This window comes from Sparus aurata, chromosome 18 (assembly GCF_900880675.1).
Source record: "Sparus aurata chromosome 18, fSpaAur1.1, whole genome shotgun sequence".
Classification (NCBI taxonomy): domain Eukaryota; kingdom Metazoa; phylum Chordata; class Actinopteri; order Spariformes; family Sparidae; genus Sparus; species Sparus aurata.
The window spans coordinates 28621722-28640640 of NC_044204.1; the positions used below are offsets into that span (position 1 = coordinate 28621722).

At 40.3% G+C, this 18919-nt stretch overlaps 1 protein-coding gene across 1 annotated transcript; it reads right to left on the reverse strand.

Annotated features, from left to right (window-relative positions):
- Window positions 1-1314: 1314 nt before the first annotated feature.
- LOC115568798 (uncharacterized) lies at window positions 1315-18626 on the reverse strand. The gene is made up of 16 exons (XM_030396387.1): window positions 18247-18626; window positions 17673-17784; window positions 14876-15089; window positions 14432-14574; window positions 12185-12353; window positions 11989-12044; window positions 10506-10696; window positions 10320-10430; window positions 10056-10181; window positions 6523-6624; window positions 6275-6433; window positions 4176-4791; window positions 2562-2625; window positions 2295-2473; window positions 2117-2205; window positions 1315-2017 (listed from the first exon to the last, which is right to left on the reverse strand). The coding sequence occupies exons 1-16, from the start codon at window positions 18433-18435 to the stop codon at window positions 1919-1921; spliced, it is 2619 nt and encodes an 872-aa protein (XP_030252247.1). The 5' UTR covers window positions 18436-18626; the 3' UTR covers window positions 1315-1918.
- Window positions 18627-18919: the final 293 nt, after the last annotated feature.

Here is an 18919-nt window from a genome sequence, read left to right on the forward strand (position 1 = left end):
TTTCTTGTTTTTAAACTCATACCTTCTCTCAAACTTTCGGTAGTGATATTTTGTGATTTGTAATCACCGTCATTCCCATCCAGTTTTTTAAATTGTTTCCAGTAAAATTGTGACTTGCCAACTGTTTCAGATCTTTATTATGTTTTTTGACAGTAATTGGTCTGTTTAGAAGCTTTTCAGGGACTCTCAGTCGCGTCACCTGATCTTCATTAGCTGGTGAAATCAAGGATAATCATAAGCATTTTCTCTTCTACCTCAGTTTTTCATTTCATTTTACAGCTACTAAAACATTGTGTTGTATATATTATTTTATTGTTTCTATATTTGCCCTTGTATTTCGATTGTATTTGTAGTCAATGTACCTGCTGCTGCGATAACCTGAATTTCTTTTATTAATCCCCAAAAGAAAGTTATCTATCTATCTGCATTTCAGTGACGACTGGGAAGACTCTATCTTCTGATGAGGCCCACGTGTGTTCATAAAAGCTCCAGCAAAGGTGACCTTGTTTACTCAACTGTTGTTGAATTTTGTTCCTCAAATTCAGAGGGTAAAACAATGTTTAGACAACCAAAACGAGAATGAGAACCAGTGGTGGGGCGGGCAACATTTAAACACTGGTGTTAATATTTTCATCATGAGTTTGTCATTTTGTATTTATCTTTACTAACAAGTCGTCACCTCAAGCTGCTAATAGGATCAAGTTCCCTTCTGTAAATTAAAGTGTTGGGTTCAGTGTGATGTTTGTTACCTTGCTCTAGGGAACTTCAGTGAATATAAAATAAATTAACGCTGTTGCGCTTCCAGATAATCTCCCTCCTGTGACCTGGACCAGAATAATCCTGTAATTAATTCCGTTACACTTCCATAATGAGATAGCGCGAGCACCAGAGGCAGGATTTCCATTAGGGGTTATAAAAATATGGCGAAAGTTGTTCACTGTTTACGGGCTATAAACTGTTTTCAGCTGATCAGTAAAGCATATCGAACTGATGCATGTGATTCAAATCTGAGGAATGTTTATATTCTTCAGCAATTAAATCTAATTAGTTCTAAATTCCAGTAGAAAAATGTGAAAGTGCACACATACTGCCAAAACATCTTAGCCTCATACTTTTAATTTAAGTAATTATTAATACATCTCACAGTTCAGCCTCAGAGGGTTTAACTTCTTTAACTCATCTGAAAACATTATTCTACTCAAACACTGCATCAGAGCAAATAATGAGCAACTAATTCACAATTTATATTTACTGTATTTTTTTTCCTTTACACAGTCTAAACTCACGTGAACAGACCAAGCCAGAAACACAATGGAAAACAAAACGTATTAAAATATTTTATTTGGAATAAATTCAAGTTATTTACATTAACACTACTTCAAGCGTCCTTTGATTTTTTGCAGGCCTGCTGACGGCTTTGACAGATTAAAGGTGATTCGGCACTGTGAAATATTCTATGATAAAAATCTTAAAGCCTAATTAACCAGTATACAAACACTCTCACCGTACACAAGTGCTCAAAGTGACACAAAATATTTTTCGAAAAATTTAAATTCTCCTCCATCAGAATGTTAAAGGGTGAAATTCAAACTGGAAATATGAAATACAATTTACTTTCTCTTCAGAGTTTTTAAAATAAAAGTACAATATGCAAAGACTGTTTTCTAAATTTCACCAACAAATGCAGATCAACTATACAAAATAAAAACCAAAAGGAACTTCACAAAGTGTTCACAGTATGTTTGATATGTTTGAGGTAAAAAATAAAAATAAAAAAATGTCTCACATCCATGCAGACACTGTCACAACTATTTTAAGGCATTTAAGATCATTTCATTTAATAAATAATTTGATATTCTAAAGCGTATTTTTTTTAAAAAAAAAAGTACCATTAAAAATACAATCAAGGCTTCACAGATCAGTTGTTGGCGTTGGTTACTTTCTGGAGAGCAGCAGCGCTCACATGCAAGGAATGCTCACTGGGAAAGAATTCCTTCAACAGGAACGACAGGAGGATCTGTTGTGAAAGACATGAGGGCAGAAACCGCACAAGATGTTCATGCTATATAAAATCAAACATAGTATTTGAATATAAATTTCAACCTGAAATACTCACATACACCAGCGTTTTGTTTTCTTCGCTGTTCTGGAAAAGATTAAAAGCGGAGTCCATGTCCGTCTTCTTCAAGACGAGATAGTTAGAATCTACAGAGAGAACGTGATGTTTTGTTTATATATTATCAGCAGCCAAAAATAACGGGTTACTTCCTTTAGTGCAGAAAGATGTCGCCTACATCTGGCGCTGATTAAGCTGTGCGCTCTCTCCCTCGTCTCGTTCTTCTCCTCGTCGGTGCGAGGAGGGGGAGGTGCAGCCGGCTGAAACTCTGGCCACTGTTTGTCACGCATGGTGTCGATGTACGCGGCCATCTGCACTTCTGTTGGGTTCATCTTGTTGAGGAAAGAGTTCACTTTTCTGGGAGGAGAACACAACAAGACCAGAAGCCATTTAAAAACGCAAAAATCCAGTTTAAATCTGTGATGAAAGTCGGCACTAAACTTACTTTTTCAGGATGGGCATAACAGGCTTCAAAATGGCATCAAATATGTTTATGAGGATGGAGTTTCCTGCCAAGACAGAAAGAGAATTAAAGTGCATCAAACCAGAGAGCATCAATAAAAAAGGACCATATCAGTGTTTTTGCATGTTTAAGCCAATTTTTCATAAAGTGTTTTGTAGTTGTTGCCGAGTTAGATGAGAGGAGAGAGTGTCTAAAACTCCCACAAAGCTCTGCAGCTGCACTTTTGAGTTTAGGTATTAAACATCTCAACAAACGCGGCCCCAACACATCTCTTTTGTGCAAAAAATGTCCTGTGGCTGAATGTTTCTGGAAAATCTAAAAAGAGCTTTGCACAATCTTAGACATGGAAATTAAATTGGAGCCTTCCTTGTTTTTGTTGGTTTTTCCTCGCCAGAAGGTTTCCACAGTATTCCCTCGCAACAAAACTGCAGTCGCTAGCTAGAAGTCGCATTTTGTTCCAGTGGATTAAAAAGACACAAATCCCAAACAGTAGCACAGTTGCACAGATAATTATACAAGGTTTTACCAGTAAACAGCCTCTCTTCTATTTTAAAGAGGGAACGACAAGTAATTCTTAAAAATCTGGCACTGAGGAAAAAAGTAAACCTACCATATGACATTTCAGACTTAACACAGAGCAGTGGATTAACTCACAGAAAGAATCCCACATCATACAAAATGTAACTGAATTGAATTATAACTTCCTTTGATTTCCTTTTTTTGACTAATTCATCTTCTTTCTCTGAAAACTAGTTACCCAATAACAAGTTAGAATTAGAGTTGTTACACGTCTGACGTTCCTGATTATGGGCTGTCATCATTTTTATTAACATTGTGAAACTTTGTGATTGCTAAAATTCATATTCAAATAAGAAAAGGAAAGAAAGAGGTGTCATGTATTGTACTAATTATAAAGCTCTCTTCGATCGAGGCAAATCTGTTGGCTGTGCAGAACACTGACTTGACCTGACTTGTTATTCTGCACAATTTTGCCACTACAAGAGTCCGTTCCACAAAACAGAATCATTTGATTTAAAGGAAACCTGTTACGATTTCTCATTTCTATAATTATTTCCTGGTGAGGCTTCTCTGAATTTTTTTCTTAAACCAAAAATAAAAAGTACCTCTGCTTGAGCATTCAGAGATTTAGATATCCTCTAACCTGTCTGTGAAGGCGTCTTCCGAGACAAACCTTTCAGTGCATGAAGTTACCAAATTACCAAAATGCCTTTCATCAGATCGATGTCTTATTATCCGTCCTAAGGTTTTTCTTTTTTTGGCAGCGAGGCTCGTGAATGTTATGCTCTTCAGCTGTCGACTGTCAAACCGGGACTGTCGGAGCTTGTCAAAAAGCTCATGAATGCACCACTCAAGCATGACTTATCAAAACAGCACATACTTTCACCTCAAAATACCACACAATGATTAATAAAATGGATTAAATGTTCACTAGGATTAGCGCGAGTGTCGAGTCTCTACAGGTTGGGTTACTTAAATTAATCTAAAAAGCAGCAGCTGTCAGTGAAGTACACATGATAACAAAAACACTGGCATGATCCTGAAGTTTCTATTCTTGTGAACAGAGTTTGAACAAACCACATATTTCCTTCAGCAGGTCAAATATGGCTTTGGCTCCTTCCAGCTGCTCCCAGTTAACTTGGCTCTTCTGACCCTGGGCGTCCTCCCCTCGTGTCAGAGTGCCCTGATCCTTCCCCTTAGCTTTGTGCGCTCCGACCGACATCTTGAAACATATTTTCTCCTTTTTATTTGACCTCGTACTGAAATGAAGCCACGATGGGCCGTCTACGCTATCCCCGTGCAAGCCTCCGTTCTGGCTGCAGTGTGGCGTGGAATCCAAATCGGGTTGGTCTTCATCTCCGTTGGTTTTTGTTGAGGCGAGAGAATCCTGCGACCTGGATCGGGTCAGTCCTTTGAAAATCATTTTGAAGTGAGAGGTTAAGGGATTATCAGAGTCCTCCGTTTTGTCCTGGGAGCAGTTTTCGTTTGCCGGCTCCTTCTCAGTTTCTGCTCCCTCAGGCGGCTCTGAAGGAGGATCGCATTCGGAAATCACAATAGATGGGATTGCAGCATCTGGAACATTAATGCCCATCTTGGTAGAGGCACCAGGGTTTTCTAAAGGCAGAGGTGTGGATTCTAGATGTGAAGATCGTGATAGGAATTCTTTCGGGGCTTCTATCTGAGGGCTGGAGCTCTGCAAAGGAAAACAATCAGGTTGTTCAGGACAGCTGACCCTGAGGCATCGGTTCTTTAATACAGAGTGACATTCAGTATATGGATTAGTTTAGTTGTTGGTGTTTATGAGTTCAGGAAGTTTCAGATAACTCCTTAAAAAGGAGGATTAAAAAAAAGGCACATGAATGTAGTATCATGCCTTTTTTGGCCAGTGTGAGACCAGATAGTTTTGATGTTTTCCAGCTGAATACTTGAGATTAAATTTTAGCTGAATAAATAAAAGAAAATCTGAACATCATTGTAACAAACAGAGCCAACCGATACATTTAAACCAGTTAGCGGGCTCAGTGTTTGTTGGATTTTGTTGAGCCAGTTGTTGATTGGGAACAGACAGGAGCAGGAGTTATTATTTTGTATTATCATTTAGTTTATTATCAAAGTAACTTACTCTGATTTAGCATCAATCACTAATTTCGTCGGTGATTACGACAATTTCATAATAGAAAAACCTCTCATTAATGACAGATTTCTTTTTTTTTTTTAAACTAATAATTAACAGATAATTGATTATTAAAGCTGCCAACTATCAATTAAAGAAATCCTTAAAATGTGCATCCAACAAAAACGCAGCAATTAAAGTGTTCATGACTGTGAAATTGATGATAGGAGGCTACATCTCACAATGCTACTATAAAACTGTTTTCCTTTTCAGCACTCCCTCACACTGCCCTAAAACAGACAGTTGAAATAACAAAAATAAACTGTTTTATCTATGTTTGTTCACTGCAGCAAGTCTTGACAGTAGGCGAACTGAAAGCAGGGCCTCCCACAAACATGCATGAAGCGTCCGAGAGAGGGAGAGTAGAAGAAACAGAGAGAGGAGGAAGCAACATGCATTCCTCCGCTATCATAAAATCATTTAAGCTCAATCAAGTTTATCCGGACCTGAACCAAAAGTTAACAGGGTTTATTCTGGGCCAAGACCAATCCTCCATCCAAGTTTTGTGGAAATCCATTGAGTAGTTTTTTGTGTAATCATGCTGACAAACGAGCAGACACGGTTGAATGTCTGCTAATTGGCAGAGGTTATAATTGTTGAGATTCCGGATCGCAACAGAAATTAGTCTGATCATGTTCTCATCCTGTTCGACGTTGTTGGATTAATTTTAACAGGGCGACATTTTTGGTGAAGTAAAACCAAAAAAAAGCCCAAAACCAGAAGTGAGGGTCAGTGATCTGTAATAACTCCTTACAGCACTGGAACACTGTCTTTGAGCACAACTATGATAAGTAGGCCGAAGTTGAACCAGGGTCTGTTGAAGCGACGGATGTTTACACAGGACAGCTTGAATAACTAGTTTCACCATCCGCCTTTGTTCCATTATAGATTACTGTGTCTGTTTATCTGATCGTCTCACTGGGCTCCGTTACCATCGGACAACTTTTCAACTTGGTTAATACAACGTCAGATAGGTATGAAAGCCAGATGTGTGAAACTTTACCTCTTCTTCCTCTTGACCTGGAGTCAGGAAGTAAGCCAGACCGCTCAGAAGTCCCCACACGCCTCCGTAATGTTCCTCCTCATTCAGCAGTTTCTCGAGAGGGCAGAGGAACTGAAACACCGGCTGAGTGTGCCCGATGAGATTATCAGAAACTAATTCCTGAAACGGCAAAAGAACAAAATGGTCAGTCATGAATGTTATCAAGTGTTCATCTGTCAACACACGTCGGTTGCTCTGGTGTCTTTTACCTGTAGGAAGTTCTCCACCGATACTCTGGCTTCTTCTTTGGCCTTCTCATCGTTAATCTCTGATTCCTCTAGCACCAGGATCATGGGCAGGCTGGTCGAGTCCTGAAAATGAGGCAAAAAGGCATAAAAAAAAAAAGATAAAGAGAGCTTTAAGACCCAAGTTGTAAAGTTTTCAACTAGCCGTGGAAAACCTGAAACGTTCCTTTCACATTCTCCAAGTTGCACCTAATGATCGTCCAAGAAACATTTGCAGATTTTCAGGTCCATTATTTTATTGTAGGAATAGATTTACACACTTTAATGCTCAAAATCAGTTTTCTCATACTGTCCACTGTATTCCCCCTGTATTTGAAACGCTGTTTTAGCTCCTGTCTCTTTAAGACCTCCCCCCCGATTACCCAGTCTTCTCTGATTGGTTAGCTCACACATGCCTGAACCTGCACTGCATGGTGACATACTGTGATGTCACAAAGTCACATCTGAATTAAAGGCGTGACTACTGATGAGGCGTTTCAGGAGCAGTGTTTTCTGCAGGAGAGAGGAGCTTCCGTTTGTGCGGATATTGACCTTTTTAACTTTCAAGATCTTTTACATGCACAAGAACATAAACACACTGAAGAAAAGGTAAAAAATGAAAAGGCATAATACCGCTGCTCCAGAGCTAGAGATGTTGATGGCAAAAACTTGTGTTTTCAGTGTGCAAGGATCCAACATTAGGAGAGTTAATGAGTATAAATAACGATACAGATTGTCAATAAACTGTTGTAATTTGTTGACAAGGTTGTCTAAGTTGTATTTGAACACTTAACATCTTTTTCAATATACAGAAATAGGACTACCATTTCTAAGCTCTGTCGGGAAAGGATTGTTTAAGCCGTTTTTCTCTCCCTTATGGATTATGGTGATGTGATTTATAGGCATGCCTCTGCCTCTACTCTAAAGCCCTCAGATGCTGTTTATTATTCTGCTCTTTGCTTTACAACTGGTGGTGCTTGTAGCGCTCATCATTGCAGCTTGTAAAAAAAAAAAAAGTTGGGTGATTTTCCATCTGCGAGACATGCAAGACATTTGTATTTATCCATGTAAGGCTCTCGTTGGGGTTGCATCGTACAGTCGTGTTTACTTTACTAGACTGGTCCTCTGGGTCATATCAAACTCAGTCTTTCATTGCAAATCCCTCGAGTCTGTAATGAACTCTGATTTCAGTTTGTATGCCCAAACAACCTCAAAAGCAACTTAAAATATTTTGATATCACTTGATAAATTTAAACGGATGATTATAAACCATTCAGCTGTTATTTATAATCAGTTTTAATCTGTTTAAAAACTCCCTCAATGATCTTTGAGGTTAAATAACTGTAATAATACAAATAAAACATTGATTTTGACTTGTGGAAAATATGTCCTGCATCCCATATGACTAATTAAATCCAGTGGTTCGCATAAGTGGAATTCCTGACTTGTGAAAAAAAGAAAGAAAAAGTTGTGGTATGTTTTCACAACAATGCTTTCCCCCCTCTGGCTCATGCTGAATAGACAATACGCAGCACACATAACTCTTTTCCTCTGAAGTCAAAGGAAAAAAAACCCTGACAACCAACAAGCTCTTCTTTCAGTCAACCTTCACGAAGGTTATGATTTTAAAGAGGAGCTATTATGTTCATTGCCAGCTCTGTATTTTTGTTCTGGGAGTTCAGTGGAGGAGCTTTTCATGATTCATGGTTCAAAAGATTTCTCAGCCCATTCATCTTATACTGGCCCTTATTGCTGCACCTCACTTTATCCGCTGAAACTCTCCCCTTTTGCTCCTTCTGATAGCAAGCTTCCAAAAGCCAGCTGAGGGGGAAGCGCCGACGTTTGGATAGCAACACGAGCGCCTCTTGTCATATTTTGTGGATAGAATTACTGATGGACAGACAGCCTTACTTGTTGCTTAACTGGTTAGCTCAATTAGCTGCTAAAGCTAGCGGTCCTGTTAGCTGACATTTTTATCACATTATAATATATTTGAAGATATTCATCAGCTTCTCGCTGGTGGTCAGAATAAGTCACCAAAATTGTCGCTATAGACATTTAAGAAATAAAGTTGCTAAGAGGATCTAAATCTAGCAAAACAAAGTCAGCAAGTTGGCAAATCTGATAAATGTTCAGCTGGAGGACCGCTTACTGCACAGCTAAATTAGATTACTATTCGAATGGGAAGCTAATGTTGAAGTTAGCAGCAGTTTTAGTTACTTTTAGCAACAAGTAAAGCCACCTATCCATCAGGAAACTCTGTAAATCACAAAGAGTTGAGGCAAAACAGCCGGAGGACATCAAATGACATATGATCCAGATCAGGGCCGGTTTTTGCTATGGGCAATGTGGGCGACCGCCCAGGACGCAATCAATGTGAGGGCGCACGCCCTCACGAAAAAAAAAATAAATAAAAAATCGGCAGTTTTCTAGACTACCGCCGCTCATTTCCCTTAGTGGACTGATTACGCGACGTGAACATCATCAAAAAGCGATGAAGCCATGATGAAGCCCGCAACTCATTCTCATTTGCCAACAAAAAAATCATACTAGTTTCAAAAACCTTACAGTTGTAAGTATATTAGTAGTATGTAAATGTACGGTACAGTAAGAGATTGCACTTTGTCCATTGGAAGCACTTAATTTAACAGAAGATGTCTGTTTTGTATAGCTGCCTCTGTAAAACAGGAAACACATTTATTTATTTATAATTTATATTTTCTTTATTCATTTTTACAGGAGTTGTAGCATATTCCTTTTGTAAAGCTACAGACCTTGTTTGACTCATCAATGTTTTGTAAGTTTGAGCCATGTTTTTATTAAGGTCTGAAATAAAACAAGAACCTAAATATTCCCAGCACTTTCTGTGATGTAGTACGCTGCTAATCATAGGAAGTAACAAGAAATGACTCTTGACATTATGGTAGTAGCCTAGTGAGAACAGGGTGTTGGGGGAATCACTTTTTTTGATCTCTTTTTATTATCAAACCACAAATTTTGGGAGTTACCGCAATTTCATCGCACAAAATTGCATAAATATCCCGCATATTTCATTGCATTTTTTAAGAAAACATGCCGCATAATCAAGGATTTTTGCCCGCAACAATCGCAAAAACACTCTGTGTTTTTCTGGAAGGACTGGTCAGAAGAGGCGGGGGGGGGGCAAGTGATGGTTCGCCCAGGGCATAAATCTAGCCAGGACCGCCTCTGATCCAGATCACAGTCTGGAGCCTCTAATAATCACCTCGGAACAAACTGAAAGACTGAGTGAGTTGATCGGCGTGTCCCTGAACTACAAGGGCATGTTGTGCCTGAAGCTGATGACCAATAAACAAGCTGATGAAGAAATGCCATCAGGTCGTTGTGAAAGTGGAGTTAAATGTTTATTTGCTCGCAGGGATTAGTTTTATGAGCATTTACCTGAATATGTGAATCTTGGGCCACGTTTATTAAAACATCCAACATTGTAAGATGACAAAATATTGAGGACCAATATAACTATGCCTGCAAAGTTTTACCTGCCATCTGTTGCGGAAGTATATAACATCCATGTAGGTCTTTCTGATGTCCCACTGCAGGTTCTCTGGGCTGTCCTTCTCCTCAAGGTGAACGGTGAAGATCAGCTCCTCTTCCTCACAGTCGGCCTACAGCACAGTAAACACCTACTCGCACTCCGTTTCAAACATTAACATACCACTGAAGGACAAGCTTTTACAGAGCCTCAGCAGACAGATAACAAGTCTCCTCGACATTCCAGGCTGCCACTGATATTTATAACTCACATGAGGGATGCTGACAGCCCAGCGACCGACACGCCACATCTCATAAGACAGCTTGAATTCCATCATGTCCTCTTGGACGCTTGTCAGGTAGTTCTCCAGATCGCTGTCCTCCTGAAAAGAATCCGTCATGTTTTCTCGTATTTTCCTCTCAAGTTTAATCTGTCTAGTTATCTGCAGCAGACTCACCCTGTCAGAGTCCTGCTGGCTGTGAATGGAGCCCTCCCTGCTGCTGACGTCCTCGTCGTTGGACGCGTCTCCCTGGATCGCCATGACCCTCAACACCAGCTCGTGCTCCAACTTCTTCATCTTCTTCTTCTTGGCCTTTTTGGACTTCATCTTGTCCACAAACTTTGACCATCCTTCTTTGAGCTTGTTCCCTGACGGATAAATCAAAAAACAAAAAACAGAAAATTCAGCATTTAGAAGATGAATCAGTGCTTTTATTCATGGAGAGAATAGCAATCCAGTCGAACTTGACTTGACCTTCACAGCAATTTGCATTTGTTTTTCTGCATCACAAGGAAGCATAACAACTTCAGAGCATCCCTATGGTTAGAAATCTTTTGAGAAAACACAATTCAGGTTAAAACAACATTCCATTAGGCATGTAAGGGCTGTAACCAGAGGTGTCAAAAGTGCACACATTCTTTGCTCAAGTCGAAGTACTGATACAACTTCCTTACACAAGAAAAAGTAAGAAAGTACAGGCTCTCAAATGCACTCCGTCTATAAAAGTATGGTGATGTAGAGTGATGTCAGAAAGTCGCAGAATTAAAGGCGAGACTACTGACGAGGTGTTTCAGGAGCAGTGTTTTCTGTGGGAGAGAGGAGCTTCTGTTGGAGCGGACTTTGGACTTTTTAACTTTTAAGATCTTTTACAAGCACTAGGGAACTAGTAAAACTAGGGAAAAAATTAAAAAGCACACCAGGTCTCCTTTAAAACTGTAGTTACAAGCCTGTTTTAAATATATGACGCATAGAAAGTTCAGATTTTTGTGTAAAAGGTAGGCGGTAAAAGCAAGAAGTTGTGAGAAAAATAAATAAATAAAGTACAGATACGTGAAGTAGTAATTTTTACTTCCCACCTCTGTTAGTAACCAAACTTTCAATCTTATAATTTACTCAGACAGCCTTACAATGAATAAACATCCCATCAGCAGTAGATTATTCTTACAGATTGTGACAAATTATGCCATTTTTCAGGATTTACAATGCAGTCAGTACAGAGAAAATACATATTCAGTATGTCAGGGTTAATTATCTGGGCATAATGAATTCCTATTAAGTCATCAAACTGTTGGATTGTTTGCAATATAAGGAGATAGAAGCAGAACTGATTTGCCATTCAGCTTGCATTTGTGCAATTAGCTGCCTGGACCAACAAACAAAAGAAACGGGGGATTAATTACGTGCCAAAAGGCAGGCTGGTAAAGAAAATTATAATATTTGTAGCCGACAACACACTGCTATTTTTCAAACTGTTGTGCAGGGATGTTATGTAAGCACTGTCTTTTTTCCTTTTTTTCCTTCACACCCACAAACTTCTCCATCTGCCACTCTCAAGTCTCCATCACTAATGTTTTCACGCTCCGAGCTGAAAACCAGGTAACACTCTCATGAACAGCTCACACAGCTTACAGCCTTTAATTTCAACCATCACAAAACACACCTTTCCTTTTGGCCTTGCTCCTGGTGCGGGTTTGTATCCCTGCTCCCTCCAAGCTCCTAGGGAAGAAAAAAAAAAAATCAGGTCAGTTCCAATTTCAAACACAGAAGGTGGCTCTCACAGTCATTGCTTTTTATTGCTTTGAGGCTCAGTGTGCCAAGGTCAAGCCAGTTGGGTGCAGAAGTTGACAGTCACTCACGCTTCGCCGCCCTCGCATTGGCCCTCCTGTGAAGCCAGAGAGGTTTGATCCAGGTCTGATCCACTCAGCTCCTCCACAGAGCCTTTAGGGGACACGCTGTCAAGCTGGCTCACCACCAGCTGGTTCAGGTTGTCGGGGTCAGACAGCCATGTCACCAACAGGCCCAAACCTGGGGGAAACACAGCAGCAGCACAATCCTACAAATGCTGTTCATCATAAAAACATAGTAAATTCAGGAGGCACAATGTTCTCATTTGGCGATATTAATGGATTGAGTCATGTTTTCTTTTAGTTCACGTAACGCAGCTGCAGTGGTTTCCACAATGGAACATTTCAAAATGAATTGATGGTTATTTGTTTTAGAGCTGCAACAATTGAAAAAAGTAGTTTCCAGCCATTATGATTGACATTTTGTCAAGCAAAAAATGTCAATTTGCTGCTTCCAGCTCCTGTCAAGTAAAGATCTGCTGCTTTTCTTTGTCAGAGTGAGTTTTTGACTGTTGGTTGTACAAAAGAAGACGTCACTTTGAGCTCTTTGATAAATCTTTTAGCCTTTAAAATCTCAAACAGCTGTGACAAATGCTAATCAAAACATCAATGTATTGTGAATATAACTGGCAGCTTATTGATTATTAAAATAATTGTGAGTTGCAGCCCTGATTTGCTTTACTGCCTCAAATTAGCTGGTTAGCTTAGCTTTCACTAAACACTGAAAACAGCGGCTAACAGTTAGCTTATCTCTGTCCAAACAACTCTAAAGCTCAATAATTCCCCTGTTATATTTTGGTCATTTTATCCGTACAAGAAAATATTACCCAATTAATTAAAACAGCAACAAGGAAGCTAGGGGCGGCTGTAGCTCAGTGGGTAGAGCTGAGGACTAGTGACCGGAAGGTCGCTGTTTCGAATCCCTGGCTCCCCGGTGCGGGACTGAGCTACATACCGAAGCATCCTTGAGCAAGATGCTGAACCCCAACAACAACAGCTCCTGATGTGCAGTTGGCACCTTCATGGCAGCCACTGCCATCAGTAAGGGCCCTGCGATGAGCTTGCGACTCATCCAGGGAGTACCCTGGCCTTCGCCCATAGAGTCACTGGATTTGGCCCCAGTAACCCCCGCTCCACCTTGAATAAGGTGGTATAAAAGCGGTAACATCACCCGCATGGATAAAGCAGAAGAAAACGAAAAAAAAAAACGAACGAACAAGGAAGCTGCAAATTTGTGTCTTTCACCAATGATGTGCGGGTTGTGAGTGGTGGTTATAAGGGCGGCAGTGAATACTCCTCCTTGCAGTACCATCAAAAAAATAGCCACAAACAAAGCACCACTACTTTGCTGATAAACACATTCAATTTCCTATAAATTCTTCCCATCAAAAAGGTCCCCTGTTATTTATAATATTTTATCATAGAGAATGAAAAAGAAATAACGTTTTCTTTTTAGCTGGTAACGAACGTCATAAAACAGTGAGATAAAGCAGATATCTGAAAGCTCAACATGGATTCAGGAGAGAAACTAAACTTCAAACCACAGAGATTCAGTCAGAAGCTACGCAATTACTGAGAGCCGAGCCGAGTTAAATATTGCAACACAGGCTGGTTTGAGGGAGAGATGATGGTCAGCATGGGTTGACGGGACGTCACTGATGTCAGATTTCACGGAAAAAAACGGGGGTCACACAGAGGCCTCTGAATTAAACTGACTGCTTCATAACCAGTTAAAAGTTCCTTGTAGCATGTTTAAATCTGTAAAATCAGCCCTTTTGAAACATTTCTTAAGAGGTCTTCTCCAACTGATAAGATCAGTTACAATATTAGGCATAATTATGATAATCATTTTCACTGTAAAAATCAAAGCTCTACATAATTTGCCAACTGTTCCAAATTATTGCAAACAATTAAGTCTCTACGAATGACAGAAATGAGTTGCTCGCAGCTGCCAAGATGAAAAGAAATCTGGACATGCATATCACTTTTAACTACAGCTGTAAAAATCACTTATTGTAACTGAGCTACGAACTTGATTGCAGAAACCTCCTGCTCAGCAAGACTCCCGCCAGATAAAACATTTTATCTGTAACAAAAAATGACAAAACCCTGAAGGGAATTGGGAGATCAGTGAGGATATTCACATCCTAAGTCCCACAATGCCTCTGACAATTAGGGATTACACACAATTCACACTTGTAGAAGAAGTCGCGGCAGGCTTACGCCTTATGTAAGAGAGAAGTGTTAAAGCTTTCTTACCCTTTAAGGCAATGATCTCATTTAAGGCACAGCGGTTGACTTCTTGGTTCCAGAGGGATTCGGGAAAAAGGTTACGTACCAGAGCGTCGGAAAACTCTCGGAGGACCGCCATCTCCTCTGCTCTGGAAGTGAACAAGAGCTCTCTGAAACAGGAAGCACAACACAAGTGATTAATGGATCATAGATGCTTATCACCACATATCTGATAATCGCTTAATCTAAGTGTTAAATCTGAGGGGATTTACTGCTCTTGAAACACCATTTAGGACAGGAACAATCGTTAGGATGTCAGTGCGGGTATGATCTTGTAAAACTTGGGTAACTTATTCCCAGGTGATAAAGAAATATGAAGGTTTTTATGGGGTTCAGACACATATCTGAGAGCACAGAGTAGCTGAAGCAGCATGAATCTCAATTAAAGAGGAAGTAGGTGTAAAATCTCACCTGTCTGGCTGCTTTGCATTATGTAAGTGCTGGGTCAGAATCCGAATGGAGCCCACAACCGCCTGGCAGACATCAAAGTCTTTGGCTCTCTCAATGATCTGGTCGATTATGTAGTCGACTTCCCTGCTGAGCACCTGGTGCAGAGGCTGGTGCTCGCACGGCTCGGGAACGGCATACCAAGGCAGGACCAGCTGAGCGTAGGCACACTCAAACACTGAGGGGAGCAGTCACAAAGGAAATTCGCATTAACACCGAGCGCCCACGCTCACCTCCTGAACATCAAACCCAAAGACTGCAGAAAATCAGACTTTTTAAAACTCCTGTCCAAATTATTCATCTCAAACTGAGCACAAATATCCACGACTGTGTTTTCTTCTGAAGACGAGAGACCGCTGCGGAGATGCAGGCAGGATTATTAATCGATGGACACGCTGAGCATGTTTTATTTATAGCAACGTAACTTTGTTTATGTATTAGGCAGAGACAAGCTGATTGATGTCCGAGGACCATAAAACATTTCTTTAGAAGAAGAAGTTTTTTAAACTGAATTATTGAAGATCCCTTCAACATGTTTTATGTGCATAAATAACTAGAATTACTGGCAGGAGATGTTATGCCTCCATGCATCAGTTAAGTTGTTGTTCTTGAGCTGTGGTGCTGAATAACAGCCCAAACACTTTTTGCAGATTATGATGATGTCACAAGGCAGATTTCAAATGTCATAGCTTCGTAATTTTATCCTGTTAAGACATTTGTATGTCAAATTCTATTGTAATTATAGTATGAATTCTTTAAGTTTGGCCAATAATGTGCTTTTAGAGATATTGCGTACACAATAATCGGACGCCATGAGGCCACCAAAGTTTAATCAGTTCATCTTTGAGTCCTTGAAGAAATTCCCTTAAGGTGTTCTTGGGTTATCGCATTCACACGAATGGAACAGACGAACAACGCGAAAACACAACAGGTCTTTAAGCAGCTACGGTTAAAGGGACGACCACAGCTACAGAAGTAGCCGTTGTAAGAGTAAAACGTTGCATCACGATAATAGTTTTCCATGACAGAAACCCGCTGGAATGTTTGGTCGACGCTGTAGCCGTCCCTCTTCCATCACTGCTTAAAGTCCCAATGCCTCCGCGCAGGTGACGGTCGGAGCCATTATGTTTTCAGATCTGTGCGCTTGACATGTTCCGTCAGAATAATGGCACAGTTAGTGCGTTGAAATCAATCAAGTGTGACCCATTTTTTCGTCGTTAATAGAAATTCCTGAATATCTGGAAAATATTCTTAATGTCACAAGTTTAATTGCTGAACACAGGATGTCTCCTTCCTCACAGTGAAGTCAGTTCTCAAGTTCTTCACATCACACTTGTGTTTGATGAATTTTTGCAATGTCATCAATCAAGCCCGTATCCTCCCCTTTTAAAATCAGTTTTGTATTGAGTACAGAGGAAATTCCCACTGTGCAAAAACATCATTCTGCGCAGTGAAGCTCAAACATACTGCAGGAATAAGAGGAAGAACACAGGTTTCTGACTGGAGGCGGATATTAAGCAGAAATTCCCCTGGCATGCCTAAATGGTTTTGTTGGCTGTCTTTTGCAACAGCAGCGTTTTTAAACTACCAACGCAGGACAAAATGTGAGTTTATCATTCATTTAGCCAATAATGGAGATGTGACAGCGGATAGAAACGATGCCAGGCCGTCAGCCTGATTGGATCGGCAGTCATCCTTTATTTTCCCGGGAGATTGCGTTCCGAGCTGCCGACAAAACTGCAGCGTGAAAGCGAGATGTATCCAAACACAGATGGTGTCATTATTCTATAGCCATTACATTACGCAATCAATATTTACTTTATAACAATACCGACTGCCAGTTTAATTAGTGTCAGTGATTTAGGCCTACATAGAGTCTCAATGAAAAGGGTGCAGAAACAAGTCGTAATAAAATCACTTCACACGTAAACAGAGTGTTACAGTTTTGTTTCTTACATTTTCCTGACGCATGTGTGTGTGTATAAATAGTGAAGCAATATTTTTAGAACATAAAACTCTTCTTTAATGATACTCTGTGCAAGTATACTTTGTTAAACGTATGACTGTTGAGAATTACTCGATCATTTGTCTGTTAATCGATTCATTTTTTGGTCTATAAAATGTCAGGACAAGGTGAAAAATGTTGACCAATGAAGTCAAAAGGAAGATGATTTTCGAAATGTCTTGTTTTGCTCACAGCAAAGATATTCACATCAGTTGATATTCAAGATATATTCAGGAGTGAAAACATTAAGTGCATTCAAGGACGATTCACTGCAAAGAAAAAAAAGCTTGATTTACATTTCTCAGTTTCACAAACGTGTCAGTGGGGTTTTTTTTAGGTCAGAGCTCAGCCTTGATACATCTGAATGTAGATAGCACAAAATGCATGTCTCCAGCCAAGAAACAAAGCCGACTCAGAGCTGTGATATGAATCTTTTAGCCGAATGCAAGCCAATTTAATAAATGCTGCAAAGCAAACAAAACTGATAATGAAGTGTGAGAAACATATCTTTTCAGAGGGTGTGTTTTTCATCAGCTTCCTTGAAGCCCCTCCTAGCTTCATGTAACATGAGCTCCAGCTGCAGCTGTGTGAATGCAAAACTGTCCTTTTTCAACCGTGTGTCGGGTCATAACAGCTTAAATCCGCTGACAAAACACCCTGAAGTCAAGAAGCGGAGCAGAGCCCTTGGGTGCATTTGCAGGAGAGATAAATGTGTTTGCACCAAAAAAAACAAAAAAAAAAAACAACAAGCTTCACCTCTCTGTAGAGACCTCTTTACATGTGGATACTGAGACTCCAGGGGTTCAGCATGCTCGCGGCTCCCTCCATCAACAAAGACGCAAGCGAACAAGCGTTCATCCACGGTTTCCTGGAAAACACACAACAGAAGGGTGAAAACATAGTAGAGAAAAAGTCCACCCACACTCTGAGCTGCACTCTAGAGGACAGTGAGTTATGTGATGAGTAGAAACCAGTTGTTCAGGCCTCAGTGCAAGAAAATAAAGCCCCTCAGGCTACAAGAGAGAGGCTCACATTTCAATATTTGAACTTGTAGGCTACTGGTGTCACAGCTCAGTGGTTAGAAGTTAGATTAATGACTTATACTTACAAAATCCTCTTACAGACATAAAAAATGTTTTTTATTTAAAACTTTATCGTGTTTATCTAACTTATTCACACATACAATGGAGAAAAGTTGTTTAAAGTGGCATCACAAGCGGATACATTCAGTATCCAACTCACTTAAACATGGCTCAGTGTTGATGGTGCTCCTGAACGCAACACTTCCCCCACAGTAAAGCAACATGTAGCCCGTTCAGCAGCAGCCTACCTGCAGCTGGTGCTCCTCCGTCTCCTCGTCAGTCTGAGTGCTGCTCTCTCGCCCACTTTTCCCGAAGAGAAGCGGAGTGTAGAAACAAAAGAGGAAACACAAGAAGTACTGTGTCACAGAGCGACCGCAGTCCGACAAATACCACACCAAGCCGAGGGTTATGGCGATGGAGAACCGCCATAGATACATCTTCTCCTCCTCCTCCTCCTCCTCTTCTTCACCACTACAGGCTCTCTCTGCTCCTCTCTCTCACTCTGAGCCGACGTGTGCTGCTCATGGTCATGGATGTGTGTTTGTTCGCCCACATCTTCAGCTCTAGGAACACAAAAAGAAGACGCCGTTTCCTCAAAACACGAAGTCAGGACGGCGGAAAGAAGCCAACTTTATGAAGCTCCTGAAAGAGGAGCTGTGATTGGCTGCAGGCAGCCGGCGCGTGTCTGCTGTTGATTATGACAGGATGCCATCTACAGGTAGCAGCTGTACCTGACAGCATCTATCTATCTATCTATCTATCTATCTATCTATCAGGAATAATGTGAAAATACTCTACTCTGTGAAAAATGTTGGTTTTTAAGTAAAATAGCTCCTGAGTGACGTATTATATTAGCGATTATTATTATTATATACAGTGCAAAAAAAGAATAAGAAAGAAAGAAATAAAACCGTGCAAACT

Bases quoted from the DNA above. Each gene is read 5' to 3' on its own strand.
- LOC115568798 (XM_030396387.1), bottom strand. From the start codon at position 18,435: ATGTATCTATGGCGGTTCTCCATCGCCATAACCCTCGGCTTGGTGTGG. The intron at 2,626-4,175 runs GTTTGTTCAAAC...CTGTCTTGGCAG, and splicing joins CCTGCTGAAGGAAATATGTG to GAAACTCCATCCTCATAAAC. The intron at 2,474-2,561 runs GTAAGTTTAGTG...TTCTCCTCCCAG, and splicing joins GTTATGCCCATCCTGAAAAA to AAAAGTGAACTCTTTCCTCA.